We start from the raw sequence: 26,675 nt of genomic DNA, 5'->3' as shown, positions 1-26,675 counted from the left end.
TTTAATAAATGTTAATATTTCCAGATGTTTCACATGCCCGTTAAAGTTTGAGAAGCACTCTTCTCTAAGAAGAGTTCCCCTACTATTTTTTTTACTCCAAATAAGAAAGCAAATTAATGAATCATATCAGTAAGAGGGTTACTTAAAAATGAGAAGATGAAAGGGATTTAGCGTCTTTGTTGTTGTTGAAACAATAAAAGACCAAGGCTGAAATAAATGCTTTCTCTCTCTGGATTTATCGCTGTTATTCATCATGCGGACCCACAAGCCCATTTTCCACGTCTCAGCATAGATCTGCAGACTTCAAGAACTGCTTTGATACTACAACTACGGGCCATGTTTGCATTCCACCTCAACTTCTCCACTAAACCATGATCTTATCTGCCCACAACAATCTCTTTTAATTTCCTACAATGAAAGCCTGGTTGTCAGGTGTGAGATAAATCTACAGAGACCTGCTCTATGTCCTAGAAAACACCCAGAAACAGAACAGGTAATTTGCTCACCCTCTCAGCAGGTCTAAATCAACACAGTCGCCAATGGAAAACATCTGTGAGTGGCGGACTTTCAATACTAGGAGTAGACGGCTAGTGCCAGACAGGTTCTGGGAAGAGGTATCTTGGTAGCTGCCAACCAGAATAACTCTCTCTCTTCCTCTTGCCCTTGCTCTTAAAAAACATCAAGGAATTCCTATGGAGTAGGGGCCCAGTCAATGCTATTAGCCAACTGAACCTGCAGACATTTCATCATCCTGCTAGCAAAACCAAAATAAATTCCATCCCCCAAACAAAACAATAAATATCCCGTTTAACTGCTCTCACCTCCCTCCTGCTCTCTCCCAGTTAAATGTAAAGGCAGGTTTCTCAGGCTGCCAGGTAAGAGCCAAGAGTCATCCTTCTGTGCTATCAGAACAGAGGGTTCAAGATAGCAAAAAATCGACCAGGATTTAGAGTGTGGGAGTGCTTAAGCCTCCTGGGGGAGGGAGTCAGTAGGGGAGGGCACTAACCTTTTTGAGTATCTACTATTATTATCTTCACCCCATCCCCACCTTTTATAGATGAGGCATCTGAGACTCAGACCTGAGAAGTAATTTGTCTCAGAGGTTTGTGTGGGCCTCTTAAATGAGAATATCTAATCAAATCATTAGATAAATTTCAGTTTTCATTTATTTTTCTCCACTGAGGGAGCTAAGTTGGAGAGTATAAGGAAAGTGAGGAGAGAAGTTAAGCACCTCTTCCGGGTATTTGAGGTGCCCAGGAAAATGTAAAGTGGAATCGTGGGAGGAGGCAGGAAGTGAGGTCAATTTGTAGGTTATCAGTGAAATGAAAAAATGCTATCCTATCTTTCTTTTTGGACATAATTGTAAGGATTATATAGATGCACTTTGGCATATGCCTCTAAACTTGCTTTTGAATACAAACAAAAGATCTTCCCTACAAGGACCTGCTGCATCATTTCTAATAAAAGCCATAGTGCGGTCTAGTGGAAGACAAACTTCACCATCATCGTCATGGCATTTACACTACAGTGAGCATTCTGCATTACAGTTAACATTTATTGTGTCCTTACTCTGTGCCAGGCACTGTGCTTTAGACACTTTATCTCGTTCAATCCTCATATCAATCCTAAGGGGCAGGAACTATTATTATCTCCATTTTATGGATGAGAAAAAGACGACTGAGAAAGGTTAAGTAACTTGATCAAGATCACACAACCAGCAAGTGGCTGAGCTAGAATTTAAACTGAAGCCTGACTCCAGACCCCATGCTCCTGACTTCTAGATCCTCAACTTTCACAAAAGAAAAGGAAGTTTGGGTATTAAAAAAGACTTATCAAGGTTGACGGTTGCTGCTGCTACAAACAACCTCCTCGGGCTCTGTTATACCAATATCTCACTGCCACAAAGCACTTCTTGCCACCTTTAAATCAGAGCATCCATCGAGTGCTAGGTATGCTCCACACTTCAGAAAATGGCAGCATAACGACACGTATGGGTGCTCAGCAGGGATACTCAGGAAGAAACCAGAAGTCATCTTACTGATGAGAGGAGAGGGAGGCCTCAAACTTTGGGTTCACAAGAAAATTCCAGTAGGAACAGATGTGCTCTTACTGAACATCTTGCCTCACTCCACCACTAGCAAAGTAATAAGACGAGAATGACGAAAAGAGCTTCTAGAATGGCAGCAATGCCTTGCAGCATTTATGCTACAAATACCAACAATAAATGGGTAAAATACAGAAACCATGTCTTAATATTCTGAGAGGATGGGTATCCTCTATGAATTATTCAGTAGTTGGCCTAGATCACATAGAATTTTGAAGACCTTCTAAGGATAGAATTTCGTATTAGTAAGAAAATAAAATTCACCTAATGGCCGCATAACCACACGTAAACTCAATAGTACGGTTTTTTTCCTCGTTTTACAAAAACAAATGTTCTATCTGGCATTTCTTTAAGTGTTTAAGAATACAGATAGCCTTCACACACAGTTGGATCATGTCTTCATCAGATTCTCTGTAAAGTGGAATACAGAATTGATTTTCCTTTCTCTACTTAAGTTTCATTTCTCTCATTTCCACTACATACTAACTTTCGAATTTCTTCCAGCCAGATTTTTTTTGTTCTAATTTCTTTGGGAGTCAGGATGTTGACAGTGAGTTGAATTGGAGTTGTTGATTTCTTTTCCTATAGCAGAGAACTCCCTAAAATAAAGGCCACCCTCCTAGCAGAAGCAGATGCTGCCTGTCAACTCTACTCCCCTTTCACGCTAAGGACTGGCACCCAGCTGGGAATAATTTCTTATTTAGAAGGCACATTAAGCAGAAGAAAGACACACAGAAAGAAGAAAGGCAACGTTCTCTGACATCAGCACCAGGGTTAACAGGAACCACTTGCTAAACCTTCCTAACTATGCCTGGTAGATTCTTGCTGAGGGAGAGGAATGTGAGGCCAAGCTGAGTCACAGCTTTCTCCTTCAGAAGTGGGCAGCCGCAAGTGCCTCTCGCACGCAATAAAGGACCACAAAGGAAGATTCCCGACTCTCTCCTAGACTACCATTTCTAACCTATTTGTCATAATTTCACAGAAACAAAAAAGCCCTCCCTAAATATTCACCACTGATCTCATCAGGGCCGAGAGGAAGCCAGTACCTTTTGGTTAACTTTGGTGGCAGCCACGGTCAGATTGTGTAGATCCTGGGGATTACAGTCGGTTTCGTTCATGCAGCAGCTCGGGGGGATGCCATGCTCCAGGAAGTAGGGGCTGGTGCTCCAGTTGGTGTAGTTCTGCACACCACAGCAGCTCAGCTGTTAACGGGGAAAGGAAAAGAATCAAAGTGCAGCAGTTCAAAGACATTGTGGTCTCCTCACTCAGCGCCCTGCAACTTTTAAGAGAAACACGGGCCAAGCCCCTAAGTCAACAGGCACAGCTTTGGTGAGCCAAGATGAGCTGAAGCTCCACTAACAATTATACTCACTGGGAAGCCTCTTTGAACTCAAAGAAGGAAGGCAGTCCTAGATTACACGTCATCTTGGCTTTCTTACCACCTCTACAAGGCAAAGCAGTGCCTCTCTGGCCTGGCTAAGCATCAAAATCACCTGGGCGAGTTAGGCGCTGTTAAAGGTACAGAGGTATAGATCAACTAAATCAGGATTGTCGATGGGGGAGCTGAGGCAAAAATAGTTTTAAAAAACTCTCCACACGATCTATACTAATAGGTAAATAAATGGTTTAGGAAACAAAAAGATGCACATAGAGGGAGAGAGAGAGCTGGCTGGTAAACTACAGCCTACCAGTTGCCTGTTTTATAAATCGGGTTTTATTGGGACACAACCATGCCTATTTGTTGACTTCCTATCTATGGCTGCTTTTGTGTCACAAGAGCAGAGTTGAGTAGTTGTGACAGAGACTGACGGCATGGCCCCCAAAGCCCAAAATAGTTACTATTTGACCCTTTCCAGAAAAGATTTTCCAACCCCTGGCATAGGGAATATTAAAGCAAATGGGCCAAAAATACAATTGATTAATGAATTTGGGTAAAAAGTAAACCGTTCCTTATACTATTTTTGCAACTTTTCTGTTATATTTGAAATTTTATCAAATTAAATTACCAAAAAATAAAAATGCCGCTTCTAAAGCAAAAGAACAACAAGAAAAACCCCAAACACCTCCCCAGGAGACCCTGAGAGGCAGTCAGGCTTGAGCACCAGCACCTTCCCCTCCCTGCTCCCACCCACGTGTCTCCAGGCAGGAAACATCTAGTTTTCTCATCTCCTCTGCAAGGCATGGGGCAGCCTAGGCCATTCACACATCTGCAGATCCTCGGTTTCTCCTCAGTCCACTCTCCACCCCCACTACACTGCCGAAGCCAGTGAACACAGCCCACCTGAGCTCTCCATCCAGCATCAAGACACCATTTCCAGAATGCCAACCTTTGGGAGCCAACAATAAGCAAGGCTGTCACAGACTCACTGCCTACCTCTTTTCCAAAGCTTCAGAGTTTAAGGGCAAACTAGCTTTCCTTGGGATGCTCACAATCCTTACTGATGAAAAGCAAACCAGAGGCAGCAGTCTTTCTTGACGCTGATTACCTGGATAACTGGACCCTGGACAAGCACTGGATGTCAACTCTTGGAAATCAAACTGGACCAAGAGTTGGAGAACAGGAATCAACAGCAAATGCTACTGGCCCAACATCACTGGCAGCCCATAAATCTAAGGCCAGACCTTGCAGATAGTTGCCAGCCCGGTCTCTCTCCCTGGAACTTACGCTGCGCTGCACATGATCCACTGCCCGGCTCCTCTCATCATTGCCATTGTAATTCTGCATGGCATCCGTGTAAGTCCTCAGGAAGGTGTCCTTGATCTATGGAAGACAAGGAGGAATGTGGTTCTGGTCCACTGCAGCCCAAATGGGCTCAGATTCATACCAAATTCCACCCCAAAATAGCCTCTTCTTCAAGTCTCTGAATAAATGTAGGCCAGGGAGGGAATGCCCTGTTTTCTGAGACAAAACAGCTCAGAAAATTCACCAGGGGTTTATTAGCTCAGGAATTTAAAAAAAATTTTCCCCTCGCCTCCTATCCAGAGGAAGCCTGCCTTGTTAAATGACCCATTGAAGTGGCTAGTCAGTTTCTGAAAGGGCTGTCACGGTGAGCTGCCAAACCTCAGGCTTGGGTCTTCCAGTTACTTTCTTTGAAGTGATTAATGCCCATCTTTCTATAACTTTTTCTGCCCTTACTCAGAAGAAAGACAAAGGACAGGCCACTGGGGGGCAGGAAGACTGATGTTTTGCCCAGAAACAGATCCCTATTCTAGCATACAGTAGTGGGGCAAAACCAACTTTCACTTACCTGTCTTTATTGAGGCCAAAAAAGGGGCTAAAGCACAAGAATTTTTGCTGTTAATAAATAGTTAACAAAACCCTTTCTCCTTCTCTATGAACATATCTGACCTTGGCTTAACTTTCAAGCTCTGTTCCCCTGGAAACCTGCTGAAGGCAGTGCGTCAGGTAGGTTACCAGGCAACACCCTTGCCGTCTTATGGTAAAACTACCCTATGATTGGTGAAATGATTCTGGACTGGGAGGACAGCAATTGACAATAATTACCTAGTGGGAAGCTTAGGGCTAAATATAGTGACTCTCCTGGCTAGGCATGTTCCTTACTGAGATACTGGATGCTATGCCCATGGGACAGTTATGAGAGCTAGAGAGGCACTGGTTTCATGGAGCTCCTAAGCCAAGTTGCCTACCACACACAGCTGTGTCCTCTGACTTCACTGCACCTGCACTGGCTCTTAGGGGTGGGAATGTGTACACAGAATAGAGTCTGGACCACTTTGAGGACTCCAGCTGAAGAAATAAGCCCACTGCTGCCCTGTTGGCAAGCTGTGCTTCCTTTATTCTATCCTTCTGAGTAAACGGTGCTAAGCAGGACCTATTGTCATCATGTGTGTTTGACTGTTTAGCCAAATTCAAGACCAGTACTGGTGGTCAAAGAGTGGCACTGCTACCCCCACCCACCACTCTCCGAAGTGTTTCAGATGAAAAGAGGCTAGGTAGATAAGGATGTCCAGGCCTAGGTATCAGGAACCATTAAGAGAAAACTCCCTATGTGGAACCCAGTCATAGCAACATACAGGAGGAAAGTGGGCAAGGGCCGAGGTGGGGGCGAGCCAGGCTGCGCCTGCAGTTCACACATGCAGCGGGGGCACCTCTAGGGTTAACAAGGCCGTGACTTCATCAGGTTTCACCTTACCTGAGAATAAGAATGAGGGATGTAGTGCTAATTCCAGATGTGGTGCCATATGAAATGGGTTCTAGAAGTCAGCCTTGGCATCTGAGCTACCACCTCTTGTAAAGGGAGAAGCCGTGGCAATAGGAAAGGGTCAGACAGTGCATAAGCAAGCTTATTGGGAAGTGAATTTGGCCGAAGCACAAAAGCAGGGCCTGGCACAGATGATGCCAGACTTTCAAGAGCCACAGGATCACTCTACCCCATCGGCATGTTTTCTACCCGTACCTTGCTATTTTTTTCCTTTCATGTGTGTGTATCTATTTCTGGCTTTACTGTTATTTTCGGGGTACAATAATGGATTTTGGGGGGGAGTTAGAACTTTATTGCAGCGGATACACTTTCTGACCTATCATCAATATACACAACTGAAAAGTGATACCACGGCAGCTACAGACAGCATGAGAACATCTGTTGTCTAAACAGAGCAGCTATGGTGATAGTACATAGGTGAGAGTACATGATAGTACATGGAAGGATGGCCACACAGCTGGCAGTGTCCTCAAAACTAGCAGTTAAGATCACAAAACATATTCAAAATAATTTTTCCCCAGCTTTAGAAATCTAAAATTGTACATGTAAACTAAAAACAAAGCGCTGTGGGGGTTTTAGATCATGACTGTCTTCTCTCTTTTTTCCTCACTGTTATGCAAAGCAGCAGAGCTTCTCCATTCTGGCATCGGGATTTGATCCCTGGGTGGCAGGGCGTGTCCCCAGGCGCTCTGGGGAGGGGAGAGGCCAGCACAGGCTGTTTTGGGGAAATCTAGCACTTTGCCTGTGGGCCACAACTAGTGTGGCTTGCCTTTGCAGTCTCAGAAACCTTGTTACACAGATACAGACTTGTCCCTTGCTGAAGGGGCTATTTTAAAAGGCGTATATAATCTATGTGGATGGCCACTGATTTAAGACAAGGTGGAGAATTACTTTATGAAATAGCTATATAAAGAAATAGAATGAGGATCAACAACTCAAGTTTCAAGTTTAGTGAAATTCCTGCATTTAGAATTTCATTGGCATTTTGGCCATATTACATGACATTTGGAAAATAGCAATACCGCTGGAGATGCCAGCTAGCCTACATGCACCCTTTACATATTTCAAGAGATTTCAAAAATGTTCCTCCCAAAGACCCTTTAACTGAGTTCTCCACTTTGTGTATACTCACCTCATGACGAAACACAAACCCTGAAATGCCAGCTACGAGCTCAGCCAGGAACACCAGGGACAGAAACATGGCGTACTGAAAATCAAGTGGACAAGGACAAAGTCAGATACATCAGGATGAAGAGGAGTGCTTCCTCGGGGTAGGTTACTTCTTTTCAGACGGAATTAGACAAATCCTCATATCCCCTCAACGAAATTTAGGAAAAGCTTAAAAATACTCTTTTCCAGATTTACCCACATGAGCATCAATATAGGAATGTGTCTGTTGAATATGCTTAAGCATTTTGGGGCACACAGGCTGGGGAGAGCTCATCCAGAAACTAGCATCATGCTTGTCAGTCCAGCTCAACCAGGAGAAATACGGAAGGGCTTTTTACAACTAAGGTATCCACTATTTTTAACATTAGTATTCTTGAGCTAGAAAGTACCCTGGAGGTCATAGGACGTAGTTCTGCCCTGTCTGGGGGCCTTCATACCCCCTCCCTCACGATGGTCATCTGGCATCTGCATGCGCCCTTCATCCAGCATCTGCAAGCCAAGCCCAAGCCCTCCACCTACCCCTTACAGCCCATTCAGTTTTCAAACTGTTCCCATTGCTGGAAAGATTTCCTTTCCCTTGGCCATAGTCTGCCTACTTCCACTCACTGGTGTTGGATCTGCTTTCAGGAGATACAAGAACCAGCCCGACTTATCTTCCAGACAACGGCTCTTCATGTGTGAACACAGCAATGGTGTGACCTTGCTGCTTCTCTTCATTCAGGCGAATCCCTCCAGTTTCCCTAAGCACATCTTATATGAAATGGCTTCGAAATCCCTTCCTTTGGAACTGTGCATCCCTCCCATCCTGACAGAAAGACCAGAACGTGCACAGGTGGACATTCTTTCTCAATATGGTGGTCAGGCCTGAATACAGCAGTTGCCAGTGGGCTGCTGACCTCTCTCGTTCTGCATACTACGTGGAGTCGATAGCCTTTAAAAAAGCAAATATGCTACGCTGCTGACTAACAGTGTTTGCGGGCATCTAAAACCCTTAGTGCCTCTTACTCATTTCACGCTTCCTGTACTTTCCAAGTTGATTTTGTGTGTGTGCGTGTGCATGCCTAAGTTCAGAGATATTACATGGTACTTATGAGACATTAAGGCTTCACATTTTTGTGACTTTGAAAAGCAGATAAAAGGAAAGAGAATTGATTCCTTTCCTACAAGGCATATGTCTTACAATCTGCTTCTTCTCATCTCAAAATGAAATACAATGGTCCTGAATGTTTGGAATGGCCCTAGATCATGCTATGGAATTTGGATAGACTGCACATGGCCATATTACTTACTTGTAAAACGTACATATGTCTTGTAAAGTATACATATGTGCATAGGATCATAAATTATTTTTCTCAGCTAGTGGCATATATATTAAAAGGAGGAAATACTGGCTTAAAATGCCAGTTTCGTTCAAAATATTACCAAAAGTTTCTACACACACTTAAAGCACAGTCACTAAAATATCGAACACACAGTTATGAGTCGAGCGCCCCATGTACATGACTTCTCTCTCTCAACTTGGTACAAAATGCAATTAGAAGCATACTTTATGCTAGGGAGAGTCTCACACTAGGCTTAGACTCCCCCAGAAAGTCCCGCAGGAAAGTAACTGTGAGGAGGCAGATGGGAGAAAGGACATTTGACTCTGGTCACAAGTCCTCCCAGGTTTGAGTCCTAGCCTTGCCGGGACTAACTCTTAGGAGGGAGGCAGACGCTCTGGTCCTCCAGAAAGAGGAAACAGTTATTTTCAGTTGTTTTGCAATGAAGGAGGTTAAATGAGGACCGTAAAATTCTAGACTGACAGTTCATCAAGTGACTTCTGCTCTCAGCCAGATCAGCAGTTTCCTGCCTCTGGGAAGTTCCCTGCTCCCAGGAGCTGCTTCTCCTTCAGAAGGCCTTGGCCAAAAGCCTGTTGGGAAGAGCTTGTACTAAATACAGGTGACAGGGTTCCAGTTTTCTCCAAATGAAAATATTGTAGTAGAAATAGTCCTGGTTTCGGAAAGAGACATATACAGGTTCCGATCCCTGCTCTCTGCACATGAGCTGTGTGAACCCGGGCAGGTTACTTAACCTCTAAGTCTTTATCATGTGATACAAAATACGACGTGCACTTCATGATGGTGGTGAGGAATAAAGAAAACGTAGTATGCACCCAGTACAGCATCTGGCAGGTAAGAGGAACTAAATGATAGTGTTTTTTTTTCTTTCTTTTTTTTTTTTTAAGACTGGCGCCTGAGCTAACATCTGTTGTCAATCTTTTGGGGTTTTTTTCCTTCTTCTTCTTCTCCCCAAAGCCCCCCAGTACATAATTGTATATTCTAGTTGCAGGTCTTTCTAGTTCTGCTGTGTAGGACGCCGCCTCAGCATGGCCTGATGAGCAGTGCTAGGTCCGCGCCCAGGATGCGAACCAGCGAAACCCTGAGCCGCCGAAGCTGAGCATGCGAACTTAACCACTCCGCCATGGGGCCGACGCCCATAAACGATAGTTTTTAAAAGACGAAAATCAAAAGCAAAACAAAACTCAAAAAACTTCTCTCCAAAAGGCTCACCGGCTAGTGAGCTCACAACTGTTAGGAGAAAATGGCAGTGTGGTGTAAAACCACCTTCGGAAGACGCTGGAGACGATTCTTCCATTGTCGTATCCACTCGTGCGCCCCTCTTTGGTCATAGTATTTGGGCTGGAAGAAAGCTTGGTGATTTAGTCCACTACTGTTCTTTCATAAATGGGGACAAAGGCCCAAAGAGATTGCATCCTTGCTACTGAAGACTTAAGCCAGTTAGTGTCAGAATCAGTCTGGTCTCACGACCAGGTCTCTCCCTTCTTGTTTGGACAGATGGATGTGTAGCAGTCTTTCTTTTCTATGCCTCTGAAGTTAATTCTCCCCTTGCTACTCATTGTACTGAAGAAGAGGTTCTCAACACTGGCTGCACAACAGAATCCCCTGGAGAGCTTTTAGAAAATGTGATGCAAGGGCCTCACCACCATCGATTTTGGTTCAACTGGCTGGAGATGGGACTCTGGCAAAGGTGTTTTTCAAAACCTGCTCAGGCGATTTAAGCATGTGTCCAAAGTTGAGGACCACAACACTAGAATGAAAGAAATCCTAGTGCTTGTAAGAAGCACTAGAAGGTAGACTCAGGGTGCTAGCACAGAGTAGCAGGTGACAGCAGCAGGAGTGCCTCAATATAGCCTCACTATGGCTTTTCCACCCACCCGGAAGAATCAGTGGTGGCCTGGGCATCAGCCTCCTGCATGGTCTGCAAGACAGAGAGTCGCCAAATCAAGCACTACTTCCACGAGGTTCCCACCAAAGAGACTGACCAGTGCCAGTTTGGAAGGTGGCTCCTTTGGAGTGAATGGCCCTCACACCCGTATCTGTCACTAGATGGTGTTCAATGTTACTATCACCTAGGGCTAAACGACAAAGGACAGGCAACACAGCACCGATGGAATCTCTGCTCCCCCTTTCACAGAATAAGACGTCTGAAATAAATCCTTTTAAACAAAGTTTTCTTTTGAGGAGAGGCCTTTGCTATCTTTTATATATAAAATCCTTTAATATTAACTCTTGTTAATGAAAAGCATGGACAGTGAGTAGGGAACTAGGCAACCAGTCTACCAAAAAGTTCAGAATCACAGGAACAGCCTTTCAGCAGCCTGCTCTTACCCTTTGGGAAACATCACTGCTGTGCCTGTCCTTATTAGAGTAAAGGCACCCAGCACTGGTCTGGTAGCCAATACTGGGCACTGCATCAACCCTCTGTTGAGTGGGGAAGCTCTGGCTTAGCTCAACTCCTACAGCCCTGAGCCAGGGTGTGCAGGTTTAGAGAAGAGTGTGTCCTCGCATGCAAGCACGACCAAGCTCAAGGAGGCAGAAAGTATTTCTCCAGTGGGAACTTGGAGATGAAAGGCTGCTTATGTTCGGGATGCTGCTTGCTCGCCAAAGCTGCACTCTCACAAGAGAAGGCTTGAAGAGGTTTCTAAGGCAGATTTTAAAGGTGGAGGGGCCAGCCCGATGGCATAGTGGTTAAGTTCGTGCGCTCTGCTTCAGTGGCCAGGGGTACACGGGTTCAGATCCTGGGCACGGACCTATATACCATTCATCAAGTCATGCTGTGGTAGCATCTCACATGGAAGAACTAGAATTACTTACAGCTAGGATATACAACTGTGTACTGGGGAGCCTTGGGGAAAAAAAGGAGGAAGGTCGGCAACAGATGTTAGCTCAGGGCCAATCTTCCTCAAAAAAAAAAAAAAAAAAAAGTAGAACAGGGCATCTTGCCAGGAGGATATAAATGGCCTATTGGAACCACTGACCACTGCTTTGTCATCATCTACCTCGAGGGACCAGGACTGGATTTTTTGTGGCAGGCTGTGTTCAGGGTTGCTTTTCCCTCTAGAGGATTAACGGGTAGATTAGGTAAGAGTCTGGACTAAAATTAGAGTCAATGAATATTAACGTCTTGTCTATGCCTTCAAGAAGGGCCACTTCACTTTCACGTGATTTGTACTTTTACAAAAAGTAACTGAAAAAGCAGTATTATATTGTGACTTACCAGTTTCAGCATCCATGGGCTTCCACGGCATGTAGCAAAGCATCCAAACAGGCCAAAAACGACAATGGTGGTGCCAGTTCCGATGAGCACATAGGGAGCATTTGTGGAGTTCTCAGCAATAAGGGAGATATAGGTGCCCAGAGTGAGTTTGCCCCAGACTCCAACAGCCAGCAGGATCACCCCAGTGATCTGAAGAGGAGGAAGAGGAAGAAAGGAGTGTGAACCTGCTGCTGAGAGAGGAGAGAGTCAACACAGAGCAAGGTGGCCTGAATCTGAAGACTCAGATTTCCATAAGCAAGATGGCACTTGCTGCTGTAGGAGTCTTTGAAGCAGAGGGAAATGTTGGAGACCATTAACTAATGCCATCACAGAGGAAAGACACTTTGATTTTGTCCAATTAGATCTGTCCCTTACACAATTCCAAATGCAGTTACTATCCTAATTGGAAGTTAAGGCAACAATGAAGAATATTTTTTAAAACTGCTTACAAAGAGCCTTCCCAGGTCTGGTCTGAAAGCTGCTAGCCAACACTGAGCTGGATACAACCCCAGCAAGAACGTCAGCCACACTCTTCAATAGCATGCGTGTATATAGTATGTTTTAGGGACATCTTATATGATGTTCTAAGGAACAAGGTGATTTTCCTTGACTATGATCACAAAAATCTCTACAAAAGCAAAACATTCAAAATATTTTTGAATCCCTACTGATATGCTGCCTTACTTACTTTATTCAATATAAAACAACAGAAGAATCTGAATAGTTCCTGGAATTAGCTGTAATATAATTTGTCAAGTCCAGCTGATCGGTCCAAAGGAAATCCCCACAGCACATCTAAACTCTAGAACCTTGCATCAATCAGGCCCTCACTTCAGGGTATATTCTCGGGGCTACATGCTATGCCTTACTCTCCATCCCCTGCAGGCCACATACTCCAGCAGCTTTAGCTGCTGAGGCCAGCGGTTTGACTTTGTGATTCTATCTCCCTATCAGGTCCCTCCTCCAGTTTGCCGATGGCTTAGCAACTCATTCAAACTGACAGCCCTCCAAGTGCCACCGTTCTGATACCTTATGAGGCTCAAAAGAAGCCTGGGTGGTCAAGGAAGCCCTTCCCTAGTTTTGTCCCACCCTATCACCCAGTGTCCCATACCAAATGCATCAGCTCCCTGTCTAGTCCCCCATTCAAGTGAGGAGGCAAGATGAGAAACTGGAGAAAACCAGTATGACACAAATGAATACCCACCTCAAAGATACCCCTGTCAATCAACACACTGTTCCTTAACATCTGTAAGTGAAACCACCAAATACATGCTGCACGCGGAACCAAATGGCTGGGGCAATAAAGATGTCTAGGCCTCTCCTCTTCACACTGAAAACTCCTGCAGTTTGGAGCCAAACTCCACCATCAGATTGTTTCTCTGTGCAGGCGAAAGAACAGATCCTGCACCTTTTCCCGTATCAGGTGAGAGTGGGCTCCACCTATTTGGGGGGAAGGGATCAGCAGAAACAACAAGAGGTTGGTGATACTCCCCTACCCCCACCCATAGCCTCTACTTTCTAGACCCATCACCAGGAAAGACAGAACTAAAACTTTTAAATCAGAAAAAGATCGAGGAACTAAGGCAAAGGTGAATGACTATGATGCAATGTTGAGGAGAAAGTGTTTGACACTAATATTTGGGATAAGGTGGCTCAGTGGAGGACTGCTGCCTGTGAAAAGTTCCAGTGGGGATGGACTTAGTGAGCTACAACGAAGAATACACATGCTAGAGTTCTTAAGTCCTCTGCTGACACCTGGTGGCTGCTAAAGAAAGTACCTCCCTTGAGCAGCCTCTTCGGCCATAGTCCTCCAAATGGAAACATAAAATGCTTTTCATGCACTGGAATCAAAACTTAAGATTCAACTCTACTCATTAGGGGTAGGAATGCAGTGAACATTAGGTGGAAAGGACAGTGCCTGAGCTATCTTTAATTACTCAATGCTTAACACAGTACCAGGCACAGAGCAAATGCTTAACATTCACTGACAAATCCACTTCATTTCTCTGGGTCTTCGAACCTCTATTTTATAAACAGTCTCTAAAACGCCAAATACTTATGAAACTTCTCATCAGGTAAATACTGTGCGGTACCTTAAAATGGCACCAAAGAGAAACTTTCTCCTCTTCTTCCCACTCTACCATTATCTGTCTAAAGCCGTAAATATCATAATGTAAAGGTATTGAACAAAGACAAAAATTCAGCTAAACTAGTCATGGCATAGGCTGAACATAGGTCTCATCTAGAGACTTGTAATTTCATGTGATTGCCCCCAAAGATTCAGTAACACTTCAGACATACACTGAGCAGCTGCATTCTCTATACTACTATTGCCAGTCATTATTGGAATGTGATTGCTCTAATGAAACTGTATACTACCGACCAAGTATGAGAGTCTGATATTGTCTTGTATTACTGTGACCAGTGATCTCATAAAGTTCGCTTATTACCATAACAAACATTATATGCAGTATGTTAAAGTTAACACAAATGCTCATTTTAAGGCAAACAGTTATTAACATCATTTCTTTTCTCTTTTCAAACAATAATTTCTCCAAATGCAACCATTGCTTTGTGTACCATATTGCATGGGAGAAAAACCATCCAATATCTTGACCTTGACCAAGTCAGTCATCCTCTAAGGAACTCCTCCTCTGAATGACGTGGAGACTAGGAGAATAGGCCCCTTCCAACACCTTAGACCAGGAATCTAAGAACAATCCAGAGAGGAAAGGCCTTCTCCAGTGTTGCTCTTCTCATACTTAAACATTCCTGATGGACCAACTCTGTGTTTGGAAGCCTGAACTCCACATATGCAAGGCCTGCACACACCAAACCTGCGCCCCTTCGGCCTCATCTCCCTCACTACTCTTTATGCACTCTATGTAGTTCCAGGAAAACTGAGGTATTCTCTGTGAACTTCCTGTACTTTACTACTTCTCAACCTTTGCTCATGAGGATTCTCTTAACCAGACTTCTCACTCTTCCTATCACTACCTGTCTACATCCTAAACTCTTACGGTACACTACAGCCACTCCTCCCAGCCTCCTTAAACAGAACTTACTCTGTACTATGCCATCATTATGCTGCACCCTATCCCCCTCTCATGCACATCCAGGACTGTGATCCCCTTGAGGGCAGGAGCTGTGTGTCCTGCACATAGTCAGTGCTCAGTACGCATCGCCTGAATGAATGGATAAACAGCTGACTGCAGATTTGAGAAGGGGAGAGAAGTTTCATGTTTGTCATCTACCTGCAATACCCTCTGAACCTCTTGGAGGAGCTATCAGAAACGCTAAGAAAGCCAATCTGAGCAGGCATTGTAATGTAGGGAAATAACAATGCTAAGAACAAAGAAGAAAAGATTAAATAGACAAGGGAGAAAAAGGTCGGGCTGCAGTGTGCTCTGACTGAGTAAAACCATATTTGGTAGTGGCAGTGGTGGTGGGCTTGGGGTAAGTATCGGAAGAAATTGTCATGCAATTTAAGGAGAAAAAACTACAAGCAAAGGGCTAAATATCCATGAAACACAAACCAGTATTTTCTCACATTTTTCCTACTATAATAATGCTTCTTACCAAGGATAGGAAACATAAAGAGACAAGCCAAAGACGAAAGTCACTGTTATCTATACGATTTTTTTCTTGGTTCCTATCAACATACACACACACTCACCCAGACATGTACCTTTACAGGTATCCACACAGTGAAAAGCAAGGAACATGTTTTTTTGACATCTCTCTTCTGCTTTTGGGTGCAATGAGTAGGTTGAGAGCTCACCAATGCAATTTTGTGTCTGAGTTCCTCAGAGACCTTAAATTTCTAAATCCATCAGTGCATCACTGATTTAGTTTTCTCATGGAAGTTTTGCTTGTTTCTCAGAAGAATCAATTCAAGCAACCAAGAGTGTGGCTGAGGAATGGACAGATCAGAGCCCATAGATAAACCACATGAGTGGTGTGGCGAAGGCCCCATCAGCACCTTACACGCTCCTATATCAACCACAAGCTAGGAAGACAGACCTAGCGCCTGCCAGCAGTAGCCAAGCTAAGGCTCTCAGTCTCTTTTTATTCTCAGCATCTCATGGTGGCTTGACATTTCCTATGTGCTTACAGTGCAGCTCAAAATACATGGATAGGAGAGTACCTCTGGCTATTTCTAATTTAGGCTTGGTAATGAGGCTGAAAAAACCATAATGGTAGCATCAGAAAAAGTAGATCAGAACTAGAAAATGTGATAGTTCACATTACTTTAAAATTACATTGAAAGAAAATCCCAGGTAGGTTTGACAATATACCAAGGGGTGTCCAAAACGCTCTGAAAGAGACTTACTGAGGCTTATTTTCATCCTAAAGTGAATATTGGGGGAGCAGGCAGCAGAGATAAGCGATTCCTTTGCTCCTTCCAGAGCAACACAGCTAATGCTTGGAAGGCTCCCTACTGTCCCCTGCAGCGTGTCCTGATCCTCAGAGAGAAGCCAGGGATATAGTGCTTCCGGCTTTCTCCCGTGCCCAGAGGCATTTTACTTGAGCCCACTCCCTTTTCTGCATGCAGCCCACAGACCTTCTGTTTAAACGGCAGCGGCTCCTCTAACGCCCATGAAAGGTCGCGCAAGGTTTGGGTCTGACAGTCAAGTTCATAATTTTTTTCTTTAATTGCATGATATGCTAAATATGAACTTGTGTCATCATTAGAATAACATGTATATGTTCATGTAGAAGGTGGGGCTCATGAACCACGTATTATGCAATTAACGTAAGAAAGACAATAGAAAATTGAATTATAGAAGCACAATCTATCTAGAAGGCACCCCTTCTTAAGAAGCCCTATGGGATAGAAAGCACTATGGGATCTAAAACCAGCCAAAAGAAACAGACAAGAGAAATCACAGCCACAAGTCTTAGCTACACAGCAGTTTAGGTGAAAGCCACAATTCAATCCTCTCAGAGGTGTACAGGTTAATTCACCCTCCATGATGACACGCAGAGGTATCATGAAATGTTCTTCCCCTACTCCAGATGATTCTATAACTCAGGAAAAACACATGACAGAGAAACTCCATACACATCATCAATAATTAAAACACAGGGTCCTTGGAAGTTAGATTTTAAGCAGACAAGTAGCCAGTAAACGATGCTTTCAGCTCATCCATACTTGAGCATGTATGCTGAGGAGACGGCAGGGGAGGGTGAGGTTTTGCGCAGTGTTCCAACCTGATTTTGTAGAGGTGGATAAAGCTCCCAGAAAGGCACAGAAACCAGCAGCTTCCATAAGCTCGTGGTCTTCTCTTTAAACTTGAAGAAGTAACAGTGTGACTCTGTCATTTATAACAAGATTTTATTATGAATTATTTGTGTAAATACTTAATGTTTTAACGTAGACTAAGAACCAGAATTTATTGGGGTTTGTCAGCAGGCCTTAGTACTTACTCCAGATGAGTGGCAGAAGGAGACTCAGAATATCTATGGCAAAGCTCCAGACTGGGAGCTAGGATACGAGGGCTTCAGTGGAGTTTCATCACGAAGCAGCTGTGTGACTTTGGGCAGATGACCTAACCTTTCTGGGCCTCAGTTCCCTCTTTAGTAAGATCAGGAGGTGGAAAAACTTGACTTCCACTGCTTCTCCCTAACTCTAACATTCTAATACAACAAATCTGAATCTCAAACTTGACATGCTTATTCACCCCGAAATATATTTACAGATATGCCATTGGGCAAATAAGCCAAGAAAGTTTATTAGGTCCTCCCTGTGACTGACAAACCATCAGCAGTGGGAGTAGGAAAATCAGCTCATTTCTCGACTCGAACGAAGCCTACTGTGCTGCCAACTTTCTCAGGTGACAAGTGGTTCCTGGAGAAAGAGAGGGAAGGAACAATGCCGAGGGGATCACGCATTGTAGTTTTACACAGGCATCCAAAGATTCATAAGGTCACTGGCATAACAACAAGCTTTACTTTTTATATGAAGATGCCACTGTCATCTTAAGGGCAGTAAGACACATGCTTTGAGCTGTTTCTTTCTAGGCAAGTATGTTAGCCAATTCAATCCCTTTGATCCCTCCCTTTTATGTCTATGCGCATGTATGGGTGGATGTGTATGTGTGTGGAAGAGACACATATTCCATGGCGGGGAGATTAGTGGTATCATAAAAAAGGGATAGGGAAGTTGAGAAGAGGGAGAGAATTGAGATGATCTTAAACGCTGATTTGTCAAAACTGAGTTTGAGAACCAATAGGAACTGTTGGGTTTGAGGTAACCAAAGGCCACACAGGCAACACGTTCAGAAGGCAGCTGTGGATGTGGGACTGGAGTTTAGAAGGGAGTCAGAGGTACAGGTAAGGGCTGAGGCCAGAGGTGACAACTGAGGGAACAACGTGTCTAAGGAAACAGAAGCAGAGGATGGCGGGAAGGACAAGAGCTAAGGTTTAAAGAAGACAGTCATCAGAACGTGGGAGGACAATACTGGAAGACGGGGAACAGTGAGGAGACACAGGACAGACGGGACAAGTCTATAAAGGCAGCTGCCAATAGGAGAAGTAGGAGACAGGAAAGAAAAGGACGTTTTTCTCCTCTAAAGACTTATAGGAAACAAAACACCAGCACAGTTCATTGACCCCAGGTATGCCAATGAATAGACACAGTACTCTATTTATATACCCAGTAAAGCCCATGAAGATTATATTTATATTTTGTATTTAAATATGTGTTTCATCCTATTGCCAACTCATAGAATTCAATTTCCAGGAGCTAAGCTGTGAACCTAGAGCAATTTGTCACAAAGCCTACCTTCTATTTGGATTTTTTCAGTGACCATATAGCCAGGGTCTGAAGTGCAGACTGTCTAACAGGTCACAGATGCTTTTGAAAATATGAAAAGGGTTTTGAATGGCACTATGAAGAGTCAGGAATTCCAGCTCCGGCTGTGGGCCCACCATAGGCTCTTCTTCACCTGTGTAGTGAAGCAGCTGATCATCTTATACGAAATGGCTCCAAGAATGCTTTGAATCCAGCAAACAACGCTTCCTTCTCCCAGATGTCTTCAATATGCAACGACCAGCTTGTACCAGTCATGTTGCACATCTGTGCCCTAGTTCTTCATCTGTGAAATGACAGGACTGGCCCAGGGAACATCTACAGGGGTCCTTCCATTGCTAAAGTTTTACATGCTTCTTTGAATTGCCAAATGGTCCTCAGACGGTCTAAGATCAAGCCCAGCTGTCAGCTAGGATGCAGACCACACTGGTCAACAGCATTACCAAGGGCCTGTGCTGGCTGGGGTCTGTACTCAGCCTGGGGAAGTCTAGTTGGGGAGTGGCTCAAGCAGGTAGCCGGCTGGAGACTGAATAATCTCTAATGTCCTAGAGGCCCAGGAAGTGGTGGAAATCGATCAATATGGGGACAGTACTTTCTGAATTAAAAACTTGTTCTGAACATGGTAGATACATTTGAAATAGGCCTATTACAGAAAATCAGAGCTACACAACTGCTAAAATCATAATAAAGAGCACTTTATTAAAATAGTCTTTTACTACTTGAATAACTAAACCCCTCTGAATAAGGCCCAAGCAGTACCACCTTATAATTAATTCCACTGTTCAACGAAGGGTCACAGGAAATTTCCAAACATGTTATTAGGGATTCTAAAGATCCCACTAGGAAATCAGAAAGAACAGGCAGCCTTGAATTGGTTTGCCATTTCCTGTATATTACCCTAAAAGATTCTGCACTCTAGGTTTCCTCCCTCTTAAAAAAACAAATCCCCAAAGAAAGGCCCCAGAAGCAAAACAGAATTTCACTCCATGCTTATTAGCACATTGAGAAACGTTCCATTACGTCAGGGAAAAATTTTCAGAGCAGCTTATTCTGAGCCTTTTGGCATTACTTTTTATTCATAAGTATTGTTGAGTTCTCCTTGCAAATGTTCAAAACAGGGCTTAGGTTTCTGATTTACACTAATTAGGGAGTGTCTTGCTCCAACTTCGAATCTCTAAGAGCGTGTAAAAAGGAAGGTGAGAACAAACCAGAGGTTAAGACTGTCCGGATGTAGCTCACACCTCTGATTTCACTGATGACCCAGATACATAAATAGATGGCACATAGGTGAATGCCTATTAGGAATTGGGGCTGGCAAAGCCACTTATGAGGAGATTTAGGTACTTAGAAATCAGGGCCAGCTGTAGTGGCTGAAGCGACAGAAGCTTAATGTTTGGGGGATTCCCTCTATGCCACACCTCCTCCATGGAACCCCCAAGTTGATCTCTCTCGTATTTAAAATCTGTTGGCCCAGTTAACACACAGAAAGGCAGGTGAGTGCCAGGAGCACCAATAGACTTAGCACCATTAGCAGGCAGCCAACCAGCTCAAGACGTAGGTAAACGTAGGACTAGACCAGTGCTGTGAAAAGATGCACCAATTCCACACTAATAAGAAAAGATACTTTAAAACAAGATCGTGTCAGTTTAAGCTTATAAACAAGAGCTACAACTATATTATTAATGCGTGTTGACAGAAGGTTTCTGCTGACCACACATTTATCCTGTCCTGTCTTGTTAATTGTGTGTACATCAAGATTTGAAGAGTCCTATGGGAGGAAGTAAGGTCCTTTACCTCCTTTGTATCCACCAAAGCCTCACCCACATCCTGTGCCTGATTTTCCAAGACAAAATGTCACTCAGACATTCTGTCCTAATATCCATTTAAGTAGAATCACTGCTTGTCTGACTATGATTCCTGACTTTTAATTTGAAAGCCAGACACTGTGCCTATAGTGAGTACACAGTGGGAGCTCAATAAATGCAGAATGAACCTGAGTGTTGATCTTTTCTTCAAATCCAGCTCCCTTACAATGGCCATGTCCTGGGAAGTTATGGGATGGGAATGAACCTGGATAAACTAGTTCTGACACTTATTCCATAAATGTGAACCCAAATGTCAACCTGGGACTGAGGAGCACATGTCTCTCTCATGATTATGTCATTGAACAGATTTAGCTTTCCGGGAGTTCCATTATGTTCAAAAGGGAATATTTCCTTTGCATAATTTCTATATAGGATTATCATCTTGAAAATACCAAAAACAAAACCATAGTCCTACATATACACATGTACACATGTGTAAAAGAAACAGGAAGAAGCTAGAACTCAGATGGAGAAGAAATCTCTGAAGGCCTTTGCTCTGTCTGGCTATGTGTTGATGAGGGGTGAGGGGGTGGGGTGTTTTGGGGAACTCATGCCTCCTCTCAGGTGAAACTGGAGCTGATAAGACATAATGCCAGAAGAGGATCTATTATTAAGTGAGTTAAAACATTGGTGAAAGAAACATGCATGCAGTATTGAATAACAAGATTCTTCTTTTGGGGGGGGAGGGTTGCTGATGAAGATTTGCCCTGAGCTAACATCTGTGTCAATCCTCCTCTATTTTGTATGAGGGTCACCACCACAGTATGGCCACTGATGAGTAGTGTAGGTCCACGCCCAGGACCCAAGCCTGCGAACCCAGGCTGCAGAAGCAGAGAGTGTCAAACTTAACCATTAGGCCACGGGGCCAACCCAATAACAAGATTCTTACACAGTGAGGTGGTGTTCTCCTTTCAGTGGTCCTAACTTTCTCATGAGATGATTTAAGGGAAATAAAACCACTTGTTAGTGATTTAATTAACTTTCAACATGTAAGTAGCCACACTGCACACATATATGACACTGCCACCAAACAAGACATACAGGGAAAATTCAGATGTCTAATAGTGACAGGGTACTGCGGGGAAAAAGTAACTTTAGGTAACACTTGTTCTTGGCAATAAAAACCAAATCAGTCATTTCAGAAAAGCACAAAGAGGACACTTTGCCATCTCTCCCACTACCGCTTGGGCCAAGCTATCATCTCTGCCATCTCTCTTTGCCTCTACCCTTGCCCCCATGTTCTATTCTCAACACAGTGGCCAGGGTAATCCTGTTCAAACCTAAGTCCAATAATATTACGCCTTTGCTCAAAACCGTTCCACATACCCCATTTCTCAGAGCAAAAGCCAGTGTTCTCACCCTGGCCTACAAGGCCCTACTTGACCTGCACCCTTCACTAGTTCCTCTGATGTAACCTCCAGGGGCTCCCCCCTTGCTTATTCAGCTCTAGCTTCACAGGCCTCTTTGCTGCCCCCCAAACACTCCTGGCTTGGTTCCTGCCTCAGGGACTTTGCACTTGCTCTTCCCTCTGCCTGGATTCTGAGATATCTCATTTCACCAAGTCTCTGCTCCTCAATGTGCCCTCTCTAATACCCCATTTAAAACTAGAACCCTGCCCCTTCAGCATTCCTTACTTGTTCCCTTCCCTGCTTTATTTTTCTCCACTGCACTTATTACCTTCGAACACCATTTACTTTACTTGCTTAGTCAGTCTTCCTAAATGAATGTAAGCTCTTGAGGGCAGGGAAGCTTGCCTGTTTGATTAACGTATCCTCAAAGCCAAGACAAATGCCTGCTCATAGTAGGTGCTCAGTAAATATGTGTTAAATGACTGAACACAAGATGACAGGCAGCGGAGCAAGTGTGAGCTTTGGAGGCCATAAGATCTATCATCACTAGCACTGCACTAAGGAAGCCAAATAGTGGACTTGATTCTTACAAGGCCCAGGCGGTTGCACTCAGATAAAAACCTGTTCTTGGGCCAATTCTCTTCTAAACCTGCATGTTGCATCATAAATGTCTGCTTTTGACCACAAGGGGGACTAAATGAAAAAGCATGGGAATGGTTCAGTCTAATCCATCACCACTAATGGAAATGTAACTTGAAGCTCTAACATCCTATAACTCCATGAGGTCTGTAATTGATGGTTAGGAGTCGAGAGAATGACCAGTGCTTATACCAGCAAGATTTCCCTTTCAAAAATTGTACAACAGTGTGTGTGTGTTGGGGGGAGGGGTTACTATGTGCTTAGCACTATGCTAAGTGCTTTAATGCTTAATCTAACTCAATCATCCTAATAACCCTATGAAACTTGCCTGAGGGCATCACCACTAAGTGGCAGAATGGTACTCAAAGTCCTGGCCCTCAACCACTGCCTTCCCTTAACGTCCCTGGAGAAGGTTCTGTCTCCCCAGTCCTCTACTCCTAAGTCTGCTATAAGGAAAGCTCAGAAGCTAGCGTCATTCATCCTGGCACTGATGTCAGGTTGATTCTCAACCCTGAGAATTTGGCTGCCACAATTAAACAATGAAATCTGCAGGTATAGTCACTAATTTATTTATTTAAAAATGTTATCCATTATTTCTCCCCTTTCAGGCAGGAAAATCTATAGAAATGGAAACATGTTCTGCTCCAAGCTACAGCTTGATACTTTAAAAACCAAGACGAGGAATAAATATCCTGATGTATATGTTGGGATGAGCCAGAAATGTTAAACATCACAAACATCAGACACAAATCTACAAGAGGACTAATCTAATGAATCAGTAAAGCTTGACATACAAACAGACAATTGTAGCATATTCTGGAAAACGTTTAGGAAACTAAAGTACTCTGGGTTTGGCCCTGAGAAGAAAATCAAGAGGCCATGGCTGAAATATATATGAGGAGAACCCACTTTGGCGCTGTGCAGTCATCTGACTTTCAAAGTAGCTCTGACCCAAAGGGATGGGCTGAGTCACTAGCTAAGGCAGTGGTGTCATATCTGCCTGCCCCACAGCCTGGAAGCGGGACGTGATCAGTCCTTCATAAACTAAGGGCACAGTCCAGAAACATAATTAACTGTGTGTGCGCCTGTGCTGAATGGCATTTACTGAGCAGCACTATGCTCCTTAGACACGTCATCACATTTCTTCTTAATCTCTGTTTTGCAGATGAAAAACAGGCTTGGAAAACTGAGGCTTTGAAAGGTTCAGCAACCTGCTCAAAGTCACAAAGCTAATAAGTGGTACATCCCAGAGTTAAATTCATCTCCATCCGACTCGAAGGCAGTTTCCCCAACCATCATGATTCTCTGCCTCTGGCGTCAGTGTGGGCAAAACCGGGCAGCTCCTAGGGCTGAGGTCCTCTTTGCCCAATATTACCCGGTCCCTGGCCCTCTCCCCCAGGTAGGTGAGTGATGTAAAGAGAAGCCCATTTTCTTTACACTGCCTAAGTGCTTCTTCAGAGCGAGTTATGAGGAAACCAGCATTCTGAACCAATTTCCAGGAGTTTTTAGGCAGTTTCTAACTGTCAACATGCAGGAAATATGAGGAAAGGCAGGGATGGGAAGAGAGAGACTCTACAGATGGACACTGTGAGCATTAGTCTTCTCCCTTCTCCTTTCCTGGGATAAGCCTCCCATGTCCCCTACCAGGCATGCTCCAATTTATGAATGGCATTGTGTTCCAGATTATTTATACATTACTTGTTTGGAACTCAGAATGCATTTTCCTTTGAAAACACTGTTAGACATGATGCCTATGTTTCTAGGCCTGTCCTCAAAGTCTATACTTAAGCCACTATTAGGGAAAGTTATAGGGAAACAAATTTTTGTCTCAACACAAAGAAGAACTTTCTAATAACAGGCATTGCCCAAAATGAAGTGGGTTGCCTGGGAAGTGTGACAGCAGAAGGTAAACAGCTTTCTGGGCATTCCCACAGCGTCTCAAGAGGCAACCATGGGACAGAAATCCTATGGCTGGGAAGCCAGCAGGAAAGGCAGAATTGCCTGGAAAGTCATACTGATCCTGACTATTGTCCTGGAAGCCTTGTGCTTTCCTAGCCAATTATCTCCCTGGATTTTCATACATGAATGAATAAGAGCTTTAGCAACACAGAAACCAGGGAAACCATTTTCCCAGACTCCGAGTTATATTTCCTTTGATCTCCAAAAGGAAGTGACAGGCCACATAATTTTGTCACATATAAAGGAATAGAAATACCTATTCAGTGTAATGAGGTTGCAACTAAACTGAGCTGTGTTCTTTAAAAGGGGATATGCACTTGAAGGAACGTTTGCTCTACTAATATAATACTCTCTTTTCCTAGGCACATACACTCTCCACCATTTCTCAGCTAGAGTCAGAAATCCTGCCTGACTTTAAGAATCAGTGAAGCTGGTTAAAGATAAATTTACAAAAGCTATAGAGGCAACCTTCATGCTTTTAACATAGAGATAAAAACCTGGCATACATTGGAAGTAAAAAAGAAAGAGTGCCTAATAAGGTGCTATTAGTAACAGTATACTGCACCATAAATCTACTCCCTATAAAACAATTACATAGCTCCTTAGAAAAGCTATGTTATTAGCTCCTGGTTATGGGGGCAAATACAAATCCACTTTTTACCCCTGAGGTGACACAGCTGCCACTGTCGAGCTCACCCTTGCGTGACGCATTCTGGTTCTACTTGCTCAGCCCTCCTGCCCCATCGCTGCCCAGCCAGGTTCTAATTGCCCTTCAAAGCACAACTAAAATGTCCTTTCCACCAAGCCGCCTTTCCTGACACTGCAAGACAGTAATCATTTTATCCTCCTCTGAACGTACAGGATTTTCCACATACATCTTATGAATGGCATTCTACCTTGTTTTCTAAGGCTTTGCAAACACCCAACTGCATCCCCAGTAACCCACTCCCCGAAAACAGATGAGTCCCTTATGGGACTGTGTTATTAGCTATATATGTCCTGTGGCATCTAGCGCTTGCTTTTAACCATGATCAGAAAGAGTGCTTTGATAGCAAATAGATCTCGTCTAGGTCACATCAACGGGCACCTCACTTTGGCCCCTGATGTTGCTGAGAGGGCGGGCACAGGATGGGAGAGGTGGCTTGGAGGGCCTGACAAGTAGAAAGGACTGGAGAGACACCAACAGTCAAGCGTGACACCAGCATTAAAGGCTGTTGCATTATTTTCATGTTGTGCTTAGAAACAGATACATCTGCTGTGGTCTTAGGCAAATTAGAAGTTCAGAAAAGTACAACTTGGTAATCAGCCCCCCACCCCAACTCAGATGCCACCAATGTAAGCCCCCTCCTTCGATGTGAGTCACTGTCAGCAACTTATTTTTACAAAGCTAGGCTTCTCAGTAAAAAGTAGAAATCCTTCTCCACTGACAGTGATCACTGAAAGCAACTGGCCCACTGATCACTCTTTAAAGGAGCATGTGAGGGGCCAGAACAGCTGAGCCCTCCCTGTACTCCACACAAACTAATGACCAAGGACATTCTTTCCTGAGCACAGAGGAAGCCACTGGATCTTACCATATGTTTGCACTCAAAGCCAAGAACCGTTCAAAGTCCTGGCACATATTTTAAGTGACTGTGACCATGGGACTGCACTGACTCGTTGGCAGGGTGGACCCGCAGGCACAATGGGTATATTCTGACCTCTGAGATCAATGGGTATTGTTATTTTTGCTAAACTATTCTTCCGACTCATTTTGCCTTGTGTTGCTCAATCAGAAACTATTGTAATCATGGACAGCATGGCTACAGGGAAAAGCCATACAAGTCACCTTGAGCAAAAGGGGAGTTTCCTGGGGATCATGGGCATCTTGGGATACACAAGCAGCTGGCACCTCCAAGGATAAGAGCTACCCTTTCCCTCCCTTACAGCAAGGGCTCTGTGATGTGCTTCTCTTGC

General features: G+C 43.9%; 1 protein-coding gene across 1 annotated transcript in view; it reads right to left on the bottom strand.

Moving 5' to 3' along the window:
• The window catches only part of TSPAN7 (tetraspanin 7), a 128,593-nt gene that overhangs the window by 11,437 nt on the left and 90,481 nt on the right, over positions 1-26,675 (bottom strand). Inside the window, exons 2-5 of the mRNA XM_070605725.1 lie at positions 12,055-12,243; positions 7,460-7,534; positions 4,770-4,865; positions 3,151-3,306 (exon numbers count right to left, since the gene is read on the bottom strand). Coding sequence (XP_070461826.1) covers positions 3,151-3,306; positions 4,770-4,865; positions 7,460-7,534; positions 12,055-12,243 — 516 coding nt within the window. The remainder of the gene's footprint in view (positions 1-3,150; positions 3,307-4,769; positions 4,866-7,459; positions 7,535-12,054; positions 12,244-26,675) is intronic.

Source organism: Equus przewalskii, chromosome X, assembly GCF_037783145.1.
Source record: "Equus przewalskii isolate Varuska chromosome X, EquPr2, whole genome shotgun sequence".
Lineage (NCBI taxonomy): Eukaryota > Metazoa > Chordata > Mammalia > Perissodactyla > Equidae > Equus > Equus przewalskii.
The sequence above is the reverse complement of the archived record's forward strand: the minus strand, read 5'-3'. Positions and strand labels throughout refer to the sequence as shown.